General features: G+C 33.4%; 1 protein-coding gene across 6 annotated transcripts in view; it reads left to right on the forward strand.

The window, feature by feature from the left end:
- The window catches only part of LOC131157581 (probable ADP-ribosylation factor GTPase-activating protein AGD15), a 47,098-nt gene extending 33,503 nt beyond the window's left edge, over positions 1-13,595 (forward strand). The window contains exons 4-10 of one of the 6 annotated variants that reach the window (XR_009137286.1): positions 869-923; positions 1,296-1,386; positions 1,498-1,687; positions 5,200-5,368; positions 6,324-6,391; positions 6,513-6,678; positions 13,095-13,595. Coding sequence is in view for 3 of the 6 variants with exons in the window: in XM_058111851.1 (XP_057967834.1) it covers positions 670-717; positions 869-923; positions 1,296-1,386; positions 1,498-1,687; positions 5,200-5,442 (627 nt within the window). In the remaining 3 variants the exon portion in view is untranslated. Of the gene's footprint in view, positions 1-654; positions 718-868; positions 924-1,295; positions 1,387-1,497; positions 1,688-5,199 lie in introns of those variants that run through there. The other 5 variants (XR_009137288.1, XR_009137287.1, XM_058111850.1 and 2 more) reach the window with 5 other exon arrangements.
- The last annotated feature ends 512 nt before the right edge of the window (positions 13,596-14,107 follow it).

Here is a 14,107-nt window from a genome sequence, read left to right on the forward strand (position 1 = left end):
CAAGTTCACAATCCCAAGACTCTCTAGAACATCTAAGAATTGGGGAAGTCACTCCATGTCACCATGACCAATCATGCACACACTTACTGCAAGTTTGACCCATGCAAGGGTGTGGACATAAGATTGTTAACTTAATTCATAACTGTGCACATGCAAGCTTTTTTTTTTTGGAGCCCTGGAGGATTGACAGGATGAACTGCTAGCTTTCCTACGTGCAAGTTCGGTGCAGGCCAATTTATAATCTAGGGAAAATGAATAATTTTGGGCATATACAAAGTTCAAAGAGTTGGACATATTAATGGTTGCAGAGATATTTAGTATGAGCGTGTTCAGCATATTCTCATTTATGGTTCATAATGTTCTAATCTAAAGGATCACCTAACCTCAAAAAGTAGATTTGGTTCCATTTGGTTGCATACTTGTAATATAATCTTGATTGAAATTGTACCAGGTGATTTGATTATTTTACCTTCTGGGCTTGGTTCTTAATTTTTAAAACAGCCATCACTTACCTTGTCAATTTTTGTTTTTAATGGATTTCATTTTAATACATTGAAGTTTGCAGCTTCAGAAATGGAAGATGAGGAACATTAATTTATATGCATTTCCCCTAACTTTTTAATTCATGGCTGTTAGTGTCACCATCGAAAAGGAATTTTAACTGCATATATGCTTTTCTCTCATAGTTTGACAAAAATCTGCATTGCAATTGAAGAGGTACAAATTCCACTGGAAATTACTTTAAATGGCTTTACTGGTATAGCTGTTGATACTGTTCTGTGTTTCGCCCCTCTAATGATGGGCATACGTTTGTTTTGCTTTTTGTTTTTTCTAATGGTATCTGTACATTTCGTGTTTTGGGCAATAGGTACGGTCAACTAGTTTGGACACATGGCTACCAGAGCAAGTTTCTTTCATGCAATGTAAGAACATGTTGCATTTCATTCATTATGTAGTGAAAGTTGTTATCTATTTAGTCGACCAGAGAAGGCTGCTTGCAATGTTGCGTAAGTATATGATGTTATTTGATTTGGGAGTAGGAGAAATGAAATCACATACAATCATTTCCCTAATTGGCCATAACTTTATGCTACCTGTGCATAAATGACTTCTAAGATACTCTGAAATTTAACCCCATGAATGGTCATTTCCATTCATCATCTATATTCTGATTATTTTCATTTTGTTCATCATTCCCAATTGTGGTTGAAGTTGTTATGTTTAATTACTACTTATATGCATTCTCTACATCATTAAAATGCTAATCCACTTTTATGTTTGCATCATTCACATAGCCATGGGTAATGAGAGATCCAATAGTTATTGGGAAGCAGAACAACCAACAACTTTTGACAGACATGGCATTGAGAGATTTATCCGCGCCAAGTAATTTTTCCACTGAAGTTTGTCATGGATTATGCATAATTTAAAGATTTGTTTTTCAAATTTTTTTTTTTCTCGCTTTTCTTGTTCTTAGAAATGAACATGGGTATCTAGGTATGAGGAGAAAAGATGGGTTCCTAAGAGTACAAGGCAGCCAAGTGAAAAGAGCATTGAGCTCAATCTGCTTCTCGAAGGTGGAACTAAAAGTAGCAATGTAAAAAACATGAGGAAATTTTCTCTTGATGAGGCAAAGCTTACTGAGAACTTGGCTGAAGTTGCTCCTCATGCAGTTCGACCCCGTGGGGTAATGTTGGTTGTTCATTATGCTTAACTATCGATATTGGTGAATATATACAAAATTGTACTTGTACAAGATTATGTTATATGATCTATTCTTGAACCTCACTATTTTAGTAAACCTGTGATATTAATATTCTTTCTTGTTATGTATAATAAGGGCGTAGGGTCTAACTACAGATGCTAATTAATTATTTTTTTGGCCAAAGCAAAAATGTTTCCTTTTCATGATCATTGAATTTATTTATTTTTTTTTCTCATTGGTATTTAACCCCAGATTTGCTGCTTTTACGTTTTTTTTTTTAATTATTTTATTTTTATTTTTTTCTGGATAGAGCAGTGTTGCCAGTCTCCTTTTAGACATTTTTTTAAAATGCTTATGGGGGCATATATTTTTGGGAGTTTGCAGTGTGACTGCTGTGCTTTTCTGATCTAATGAGGGTGTTTATTCCTCCTTTTTACTTTGTTTCTCTTTAGAGCGTGCCTTTTCCTCCCCTTTGTATTTTTTTTTTCCCACACTTAGAATGAATCTTCTTTTCCTAAAATTTTTTTTTCTTAATTTAGTATGACAGAGGGGAAGCACTAAATTGAGCCGAATTATTATCAGAAGATTCATTAAGCCGACAACAAAAAGTTGGGATAAAGGTTTGGTTGTGTTTTTAATGTAAGAGCAATTGAAAAACAAGAAACAGAAGGAAAAGGATAAAGGAATATAAAATAAAATCAGCTAGAGTGAAAATATTTTAGTGATTTATTCTTTTGATTATTCGTATAAAATATTTTGCGAAGGTAGTAGCTAAAAAACAGATTGGATTGGGAGATATTTTAGCCTTTTAATTTTTTTGATAAAATTGTGACATAATTATAAATGTTTATTTTCATTTCAAACATTTAATTTTATAAAATTTTAATTCGTATCTTATTTTCTGGAGATTGCAATATTATTAAGTGACCGTTTGAACCAAGGGATAAGTTGTTGGAATGCCCAGCAATGTATATCAAACCACTCATGCTCTCATGAGTAGTCTTGCACCTGGAGGTGAAAAATTGGACTTCAATTGGGGACAAAATCAACAAAAGAGTGGCACTACAACAATCATAACTGGGGGCCATATACATCACAAGACTTGAAACTAGTACCTCTTGAACTAAAACTTTAATACCATGACCAAAAGAGGGTGTGTACCATAACACTATTAACTGGGGGAAATACTCATGTCACAAGACTTGAAATTAGGACCCCCTGAACCAAAGCTTTAATACCATGGCCAGTTGACCTAAAAGCTTAAGCTGTTAGGATTTGGGCTTTGCAATGTATCAAGCTATCAGCCATTATTTATTAAATTTTGATACAGGAAAAGGATAGGGATAGTAACTTTAAGCATCTTTCAACATGCATTATCGACTTGCAGACTAATTACAACTTTATTGAACCTTCTATATATATTTGAATATTATTAAGGCTTGATATACATTGTTCGCGCACAACCTAACAGCTTTTAGGTAATGTGGTGATCTAATATTGTATCAGAGGTCCTGGGTTCCAGTGTTGTTGCCGGCATTTACTGTATGGTTGTTAAGAAGTACCTTAATCCCTAAATCCCTGTAATGAGTGTTATTTATCATTTGATTACATCCATGTATAATCGGGCTGCAGGTGCAAGGGGGTGCTAAGGCTTGATCTATGTTGTTGGTCCACAACCTAACAACTTGAGCTTTTTGATGGAGTGGTCATCTAACAAGTATGAAGTGATATTTAGGCGATTTATAAGTTGCATTTATATAAGACTTAATAAGCCAAAAAATTTTAAATTTGATCAAGTATTGAATATTATCCCAATGTTTAAAATGTTGCAGTGGATTCCTAAACTTATTTGAGGGTTGCAATGTAGGACATGCATCACTGTTCTGGGAATAGAAGCTCCGGATGTTTGTAACTTGATATATCACATAACCATTTTTCACAATTCAAATTATTTCAGAGGGTATTGGGGGATGTAACCACAATAGATGGAACACTTCATGGTTAGATAGCTAAACATGTCCTCCTCCCATTATCTATCTCTGTCTTCTCTTTGTTTCTGATTTTACTTACATGCATTCAAAAATTTTTAGGAGATATCATTTAAGCATACATTAGCATGGCAGTCGAGAGAGAGAGAGATGTGAGATACCAAGGAGAGAGCCAGATCATGGCAACTAGGAGCTAGATCTCCATGTCCAATGACCTAGGCCACTTTCCACTGTCTTTGACCCCTTGTTTAGTCATCATTTTCATGCTCAACCTCTTCAATCTTCATTTCAGATGCAACTTGCATCAGACCACCATAGGATCACCATGGAAGCTCTGACCATCTCTACTTTTGTTTCTTCTGCCACCCTTTGCTGCGTCTGACCAATGTCCCATGCCACAACTCACCATCAATATGATGATGATGGGATACTAAAGGTGTGGAGAGATGGTGGTGATGAGGATTGGCTGCATCAGGTTTATAGAGGTCAAATGAAAGTGTTGTCCCAATCTGAAATTGGTCCTGATGACAGTGTAGCTTGGTGAGACTTCTAATAATAATTAGGGCTGATCTGTGGAGAGGGTTGCTGATAGTGATGCTGTGGTGGTTGTGGAGGCAGTATCAGTGGCCATGCCACTAGAAGAAGTTATGTGATATTGGCATACAATGCTTCCTTTTGGTCCATTACATATGTATTTTAAAAAATGTTCTATCAAAAAAATTGCCTCATCTATTGGATTATAATCTGATGTATCATCATAAAGACCTGCACTGCCAGCATGGCAGTGATTTTTCATGCTTATGACCAAGTTTTAGTGAATTTTTAGTGAGCTATATGGAGCTACTTATATCTTAATCTATCACACACTTGGAACAATTGGTGGTATTAAGGCTTGATATAAATTGTTGACCCACAATCTAACAGCTTAATCTTTTAGGTAGGGTGGTTGCTTAACATGATATCAGAGCTGTGGTTTCTAAGGATGTCCTCAATTCTAGATTTATTTCCTGCTTTTATTTTGATTTTGTTAAAAGATTATTGTGTTTCCCAATAGTGGATGTTATTAATTTTGTTAATCACTCCATGTGCAATTACACTGCTTGTGCAGGGGAGTTTTAAGACTTGATATAAATTGTTTTCTCACAATCTAAACAGCTTAAGCTTTAAAGTAAAGTAGTGCTCTTAGCGAGTATAGATCTGATTTCAAAATTCCTTCTTGTATTGTCATCCTTTTTTTTTTTGTTTAATTTCAATTTGATTATTATGGTTGAATAACTAGCCAAAAGGAAAACAATGCAAAAGACTTTGTGAAGGGATTTGGAAGTGAGACTTGGAATTATGGTTTCTGTTTTTCTCCCTCCCCCCCTATTTTTATATTTTTCTTCCCTTGACATTTTGACTTGGGGCAATGTGCTGTGGTATTTTCATTTGGCATTAATCTCAAGAAATTTTTTTTTTATTATTATTTTTATTATTTTTGAGTAATGGTTCTTTGATAATAATCAGGTTTCTTTGGATATGAAGAACACAGTTAGTGCACCTGTTCGGATCTCAGAGTGTGATGCTTCCACAAAGAAGGAAAATGGTGTAACAGATCTCTTTACCTTGCTCTATTCTCAGGATGCAAAACAGGATCATGCAGCTGTGTCTCCTGCACATTGGGCAACTTTTGAATGTAAGAATACAGTGTTTTCATTAAACATTTCCTGTGAATTATTCATTGGGTACAGAATAATTGTAGAACAATGAATGCCACTGGCAAGTAACTGCTAACTTGCAGCATTAATTTTTTTAATAAAAAGAAAATTGTTACTGCCATTTGTATACTGATTTGCTGAGTTCAATTCAGTTTCATTAGGCGAGACTAAGGGCTCATTTGAGACAGATTTGGAGAAAAAGTAGTTTCTCAATATGAAATTACTTCTATGCTGATTATTAGTTTAAAATCAGACTGGGAGGAAACTTCCAGAACTAACTTCCTTCTAAAGTGAATTTTAATTTCAAAATCAGTTTACCAACCAAATTATTGAAGGAACTACTTTCATACTAAAAGATCACTTCTAAGCTCTAATTGGGTTCTGTCCCAAACAGAATGAGGATTTTGATTTTAGTTAGCATGCACCCACCCCCACTCTCACCCACCCATGGCCGCACATGCGAGTTTTCAAAATTGTGTGCTTGACATCATTTGACTCCTAGATGATGTGAGCAACTCCCCTCTCAGCAGCCTAGCATTACACTGATCTGAATTTCTAATTGGAGCAAGCCATTACTTTATAGATTGAAATCTTGGACTTAGCCCCCATTTGGAACATCTCAAATTATAAGTACTTTTTTTTTCTTTTTTCAGAAAAGTACTTTTTATAAGTACTTGTGTCAACAAGTTGTGTTTGGTTTACACTTGAATAATACTTATTTCAAATAGTATTTTTCCAAACTACATTTTTATTTTTAAGAAAATAAATATTTTCTACAAAATATTTTTCTGAAAAAAGTTCTTAAAAAGTACTTATAATAAGTAAGCCTAGACTACTTTCAGATAGTACTTTTTCAGAAGTACTTTTTCAAAAAAGTACTTTTCTATGAGTGGTTCCATATGATCCATTACAAACCCAAATTTGTGGTTACAGAAGCAATTCTATCAGAATAACGAGTGTGCAGAATTGATGACCCACTGCATGTGAATCTCATTGACAAGGTAAGCCATTTTACTTTGATGATTGCATTGCAAATGTTCAGATTTGGAATTTATACATTAATTATTTTAGTTATGAAGTAAAACTCAGGTATTTGACAATTTATTCTTGATTCAATATTAGGGGAATAGATCTTGGGTCATTAGCTTCAAGCCTCCGCATTGTATGGTGAGCCCAATCTATGGGAAAAGAATTATATTGCAAGTTGAGGCCAGCCATGCTTTATGATACTGAGCGCGCGGCAGTAAAGAATGAAAAAAAAGAACAACGAAGCCTTAAATCCCAGTAGGTGGGATTGGCCACATGAATCTTGTTTTGTCATTGTGCATGATCTACTACAATATCCTTAGGATTTAGGAAGATAATATATTAAATCCTTATCATCTCTCTCCATGTTATTCTAGGTCTACCCATCCCACTTGCACTGCCTCAAATTAAATAACGTCTCAAAGCTTGATATTGTTGGACCACAACCTAACAGCTTAAGCTTGTAGGTGAAGTGGTCATCTAACATGGTATCAAAGCTATGGGTGCCATGAGGTCCATAGTTTTAGTCTTGTTGTCCATGTTTAATGTGTGGTTGTTAAAAAAATTGTCTTATTCCCTAATGGGTGTTACTTATTGCATGTTTATCTCTCCACATGCAATCCGGCTGCACATGTGGGGGAATGTTAAAGCTTGATATAAATTGTGAGCAGACAACCTAACAAGTCTAAGCTCATAGGTAAAATGGTAATCTACATCATCCTTATTCCCTCTAACGTGTTATGTTTTTCATGTTAATCTCTCCACTTGCAATCTGGTTAGACGTGGGGGAATGTTAAAGCTTGATATAAGTTATCGGCCAATAACATAACAACTCTAAGCTCATAGGTAAAGTGGTTATCTAACATCACCCTTATCCTCGTTTGGAGTATTTTTTGGTCTACATTGCAAGTATCTAAATGTCTTTAATTGTCCTTCCATTATCTTTCTACAGGTGCAACACCTAGCTTACGGCGAATTTGTTTATTTCTTTAATTACCTTATAAGTTGTACAATCATCCATCTTTTTAGCACTCATTTATGTAACTTTTACCTTTTGGATATGCTGTTTCTTAGTAGTCCAACATGATCCATTGCTCGTCTTACTATCATTCTATAGAATCTCCTTTTAATTCTAAAGGCATTTTGCAATCGCATAAGACACCTAGAGCACTTCTCCATTTTACCTAGACTACTGTTAACTCTATGTATATATCTTCAATTTCTTGTTCAAGTTGCATAATTGATTCAAGGTGCAAAAATCTACTGGTTCAAAGAATTTCCTGACCTCCTTTAATATTTTTCCCACTATTCCTCATTTAATGAGGAAAATTGTGTAATTATTTTCTCTTGCTTTTACTTATTTGGAAATTTCTATTTCCAGTAGTTTCTCTCAATTTCAATTTAGACTCTCCACCTATATTTTTTTCAATTACCCCTGTTAGCCCATTGTCCCATCTATAGACATATTGTATCCTTTTCTATTTTTTCCCCCTAGAATGCCACTATAGGACTTCTCTAGATATCATGTCACATGCTTTCTCTATGTCAACAAAAAATTATGTGCAAATCCCTGTTCTTTTACCCTAGAAGTTTCTATTAAGCTTCATAGTAGATATATATATATATAGCTCTGCAATTGATCTCCCATGCATAAAAATGAAATTGAATTTTTGAAGCCCTAATTTCTTATCTTAGCCCTTTTTAAGTTACCGTAGTTTCACTATTTGCGTAATTCATGGTAGTGATCACAATTTCGAATCTCCCTTTTTATATTTTGTTCTTGTTTGTTTGTTTGTTTCTTTTTTGTACAGCAGTGATAAAGCACGCTTCCGCCATTTGCAAAATAAACTATTTAGTCATATATTACTTACTGTATTATCTTGTAAGCATTTCTAAACTTCAATTCGGATGTCATCTCATTTTACAGTGTGTTCCATTTCATCTTCTCACTTAACATCCTTGATTTAGATTTTGTTGATAAATTTCAAATTTTATCCTTTTGTCACTTTTATTTAGATAGCTTATCAATACAAGTTTGCTATAGTTCTTTTATATTTTTCTACTTGCACTATCATAGTATCATCTTCATTTTTTCTGCTCTTTATATTGCCAATCTTTAGTCTTTCATTCTCTTGTCCTGGCAAGTTTGAATGTCTTTCTTCCCATGTTTAGTACCTAGTGTACTGTACCAATTATTACATGCTTTACAATTTTCTTCATTAACAACCTTTTTTTTGTATCTTTTATTGCCTCTTGAAACTTTTTGAAGTTTCTCATATTTCTACATTGTTTTTGCGGCCTAGACTACATTCATTTTGTTTGAACTGCTTTTTAGCCTAGTCTCTTTACTAATCTTGCATTTTCCATTGGATTCAGCTGAAACTTGTTTTGTTATATTTCTAATAGAACCAGACATCCTATTCCAAAGTTTGTTTGTGTACGTTATCCCTTATTGTCCAGTAGCCTTCTTTTCTCATTTTCTCTTTAAATTATATCATATTTTCTCCTTTTAGGTTCCATGACCTAGTTCTTACATTGCTTCGTCTCACACTTACTCTTCCATTTTCTAATGTATATCTCCCAACACTTTTATGTTTTGTTGATAAACTTACAACTAGGATAACCTTACAATCCTTCTATGATATATGGTCTACCTTTCAAGTTAAGAAAAGATCTTTTGGACTTTTATCTTATCCCCTCTAAGGTTATTGTGTCTTTTTTCTTTTTAAAGCACGTATTCATCGGTCTAAAGATCATAGGAGATGGTGAACTATAAGATTATATTACCAACCTCATTTTTGCCTCAATATCCATGTATCTTTGTATCTTCTCATAATTTTTATTAAATTTGTGACAATTTAAATATGCTTCTATAACACTTTTCTCTTCCTTGATATCTCTGGTATAATATTATCCATATCTACCCCAAATTGCCATTTTATGGTTTTCCCCAAAACAATTTGAGGAGCATAAACACTAATGACTTTTATTATCTCTTGTCCTTAGACTATTTAACTTTTTAAAATTTTTTTTTTTTATTCTATCCCCTCTTTAAACATCTACAATACTATATTTTAGGTTTTTTGTCTACAATGATGCCTACCGTTCACCAAAGTTCAAATCTTGCCTTTTCACCTTCTTTAGATTTTTGTCTTATCCTTTTAGATTTCTCTTCTAGTTGTTGAGTCAATTATTTATATGCTTCCAAGGCCCCTACGTTCCAAGCTTCTAACCTAACCCTAATCTCTTAAACTATCTTCTTTAAGCACCCATATCTAGAATGGTGTAGGCATCCATGTCCAAAATGGAATGGGAACCTTCAAATATTTTATATTATATCAAAGTGCTAACATGGCTCATTGTGTGGGGTCGACAACTTAGTACACCTTTGCTTAGTTTTCACTACATCCAATTTGTGAGTGTGCAATATGTTGTCCTAGGGGATGAAAGGATGAATAATCTCCAAGGATTCATATCATAGATATCTAGCAAATTGACTGCCTAATTCAATCATAGTGAGCATTAATTTTGAATATGAGCTAGTGTAAATGGGCCTTGAATAGTTGATTTTGATGAAATTTTTATGGCTTACCCAAGTTGGTTCAAGTACAAAATTTTGGGAATTAATCTTTACAGGTTCAGTTCTAGGTTTTAGGGGGTCAGTCCACCTAGAGGCTAGAATCAACCCTATAACCGACCACCCGTTCTAGAATTGACCTTGTAGACAACCTTGTGGGTTGGTTCTATAACTCGTCTAGTAAGCTACCTAGCTCATTAAAAAAATATGTTGGTTGTGGTAAATTTTGAACTTCAGACACATTAGAAAAAAAACTAATGAAAAACTAATAAAAAATTAGACCAAATGAAATTTTATTTTAATTTTTTACAAAAAAATATTTCATGATGAACTTTATCTAATTTATCTATAAAATTAATGAAAGTCAAAACCGTGAAGAGGTAAATACTAAAGAACGTAGATATGTTCATTCATAAAGGAGAAGTGTCTGATGATATATGTACATTTCTTTATGGGTTTGTTTTTATGGCCTCATTGATTATTTGTAGTGTCTCTTTGGTATCACTGTCTAAAATTATAGAAACAAAAACATAAAGAAAGACTGGAAACAGAAACAAGAACTAAAAAGTAACAACTACCCACCTATTTAGTTAATATTTTCAAAATCAAAACAATTTAAATTCACATGATCATTTTATTTTTATTTTAATTAAATTTTTTTGTGTAGGAAAAATGACTTAGTATAAAAAAAAGCCAATTGTGGATATTAAAGTAATAAAGGAACTTGATGCCGCAACAACAAACAACAAGAAAGCAAGCCTAAGTACCACTAGTTGGTTCTGCTACATGAATCATTTTTCACCAATTTACATGATTGTGGGCAATTTCAGTAATAAAGGAACTTGATGCCGCAACAACAAACAACAAGAAAGCAAGCCTAAGTACCACTAGTTGGTTCGGCTACATGAACCATTTTTCACCAATTTACATGATTGTGGGCAATTTCCTTTGACAATTAGAGGGCTATAAAATCCTTAATATCTCATTCCAATTAATTTAGGTTTATCCTTGCTCCTACTGTCACTAAAAATAACTAGCTCACTTATGTTATCTTCTACACATGCTATGCTAATTTACTGTGAATATGTTCCTTCTTTAATTTAACTTTTAACATTATACCACACATCCACCTTAGCATTTTGATTTTAGTAATTTCTACTTTTTGGATATGTTCTTCTTAGTCACCCAACATTCTAATCCATATAGCATAGTTGGTCTTATAGCATAGCAAGATGTCATAACAATTTAAATTCCGTATTTATAAACTGAAAACAGAAACAGAAAACTAACAATATAAGTAAAAGCATTGTCATCACCCGTTTCTTTCACTCCAGTAACAGAAGTAGAAAATACCCCTTACTTTCATACTCTGTAAGGGTTTTTTAAACTTTAGCAAATGATGACTATCTAGTTGAAGTATTAAGTAATGTGTCAGATTTAAGTTTTGTTTGAGAATTGAAAATTGTATATCTTTTACTTTTTTGAATTATATTGAAAAAATGTTCTCAAAGAATAGATGCTTTTTTAAGACATGATTATATCATTTTTTTATTTTTATAGTTTTTTTCATGAGTAACCAATGCATTAGTGGAACTCCAAACTGCATTTTCCCCATGTTTGGTTCTAGACCTTGGACAAATTTAGAGATCAAATATTCATTTTGAGGGCATATTTGCAACAACACATAATTCTGAATAACACTCCTGCCTGTTGACTAACAAAAGGTTGGAGTAGAGGAGAGGGCTCAGAAGGGCATGGTTGGGTTTTTCAAAAACCATTTTGCTTTTTAAGATGACTCTTTTATCATTCAAGGGCAAAAGTATTCCATAGCTGTTGTTTTACTTATATTTTTGGTTGTACCACACAGGAAATATGGTGGAATTGCCTACCAAATATATGGCTGATGTATAAATTCTTAAATGGTGCATTGGTGCTTAAATTTTGTACCCAATTTAGTCTAGTCATGTGGCTGCTTACGCAGTATCTGGCATCTCTTTGGGATTTTAATGCCAGCTTGTTTGAAGGGATGTTGATTTGAGGATGTCAATCAAAATTGGGTGGCATTGAGCTGATTGTTTTTTGTTCTTTTCTTTTCGTATGTCTCTGTCAGTCATGTGGCTGATTGTTTTTTAATTCTCCTCGCTGTTATAATAAAATTTTTTTTCTATTAAAAAAATATTATCAAAGAAATTAATGATTTATATTTATTGCTTTCCAATGAATCCTCTAAACTTCTAACTTTGGCTCCATTTGAATTGACTTTATCTTTGTAGAATCTAGCAAATGAGTTTTTTTCTCTCAGTTGACATAAATTATTTTTAAAAATGAAAATAAGCAAAGAAATTACTTACATAACTTTATTTAGAAACCATTAAATAAATTATTCACATATCCTAGTTCTTTGAAAGTTGGTTAGGAAATCCATTAGATTCTACTTGGTTTAATTTTTGCTCTTTCTGAAAGAAAGATGTTATTTTAGAAAAACAGTTGCAAGTAGTCGGAAAATCCCAGAGTGAAGTGTGTGTTGAACAAATAGAGCACATTAAGTAAACAAAGAAATGTAATTTTGGGGAGGGCATGATGTGTGCGGTCTTACCTCCACTTTTAGTGAAGCTGTTCTGGTGTGAATATTTTCTTATATATGTAAAATGATTCCATAGTTTAGCTCTTTGATGACAGTGGGGAGAAGGAAATAACTTCTGCACCTGCATTGCCTGAATTCCTGGGGATTTCGTCAAGGAAAATCTTATATTTTATTGCCTCTTTGTTCTAGTGACTATATTTTGAACTCTAATTTTTTTTTTTTTTTTTCAGTACATTTATTAAATAGAAATATGCAGCAAATTCAGGGAAGCTGCATATGCGGTGATGATTGCTGTTTTGATTGTTAACTTGACTATGTTATGACTGTTTCAAACTCTAGATTTTTTCTCCCACTAAGCTCATTAAATAGAAGTATGCAGCAAATGCAGGGAGGCTGCATATGGGTTGTGGACTGGTGTTTTGGTTGTTTACATGACTATATCATCTGGTTTGCAGCTAACACCATCTTAATTTTCTTCCACTTTTCATTCTGTCATTCTTTCCCTTCTGTTGTACAGGAAATCCCTCGAGGTATCCAGTGGATTCCACCTTTAACCTGGTGTTGACAGTTGACAAACCTCTCTTACTTTCTTCACGGAGAGTATAGGAAGGCATTCCAGAGTGTATATTCTTATTCATTCTTATGGATGGCTATCCCTGGAACTGCCCTCATGGAGAAATGGGTATCTTGTTTTTCATCTGTTCTTTTTGGGGTATCTGGTTTCTACAAGCTGAGCTAGTATTTGTTGCTGCGGAAAATCAGTTTCTCATTCATTTTTCTCCACTCCTTTTACACCAAGTTTAACTGGGTAGCCTAATTCATTCATCATTCTTTTTATATTATTGTTATTTTCTTTTTTAAATTTTAGCTTGATTCAATATATGTATCTTGGGATTTTATTATGGAATGTTTCAGGCAAGGATGCCCAGAACTGTTCTCTGATTTGGAACATAACTTTTATGTGGCCAACAAAGAGGTCAAGATTGATAGGTTCGAAATGTTTCAGCCCTTACTATTAACCTTCTTCGAGAACAAGTGGTGTTAAATTGGTTCTGATAAAATTGAATCATCAATTTGATTGGGTGATCGTCTTTCGAGATAGGTCTCGATAAGGACCCTTAAAAAATTAAATTAGTTAATAAAGAAATAAACAAAGGTGCGGGTAGATCATGATATCTAGTGGGTACGACTGCTAGTCCACTCTTGGCTGAGTAATACGTACATGGAAAATGCTTGACAACATGGCTCGTGTTGTATAGGATTCGAATGAATGTTTCTCCCAACCAAGCAAGATGGTAGGCAAGGTTTTTGTGTTAATAGAAATTGATAATATTGAATGTTGAAATCATTTAAAAAACAAGAAAGAAAAGAAAATATGCATTAAATTAATAAATAAAATTTAATTTTTCACATCATTAATATTTAATTTCTTTTAAATTTTAAATATATTATAATAAGTTTTATCTTTAGTAATATTTGATGTCGAGAGAATTCAATGAAAAATGATTTTTTTTTTAAATTTTCTTTTTT

This window comes from Malania oleifera, chromosome 6 (assembly GCF_029873635.1).
Source record: "Malania oleifera isolate guangnan ecotype guangnan chromosome 6, ASM2987363v1, whole genome shotgun sequence".
Classification (NCBI taxonomy): Eukaryota; Viridiplantae; Streptophyta; class Magnoliopsida; order Santalales; family Ximeniaceae; genus Malania; species Malania oleifera.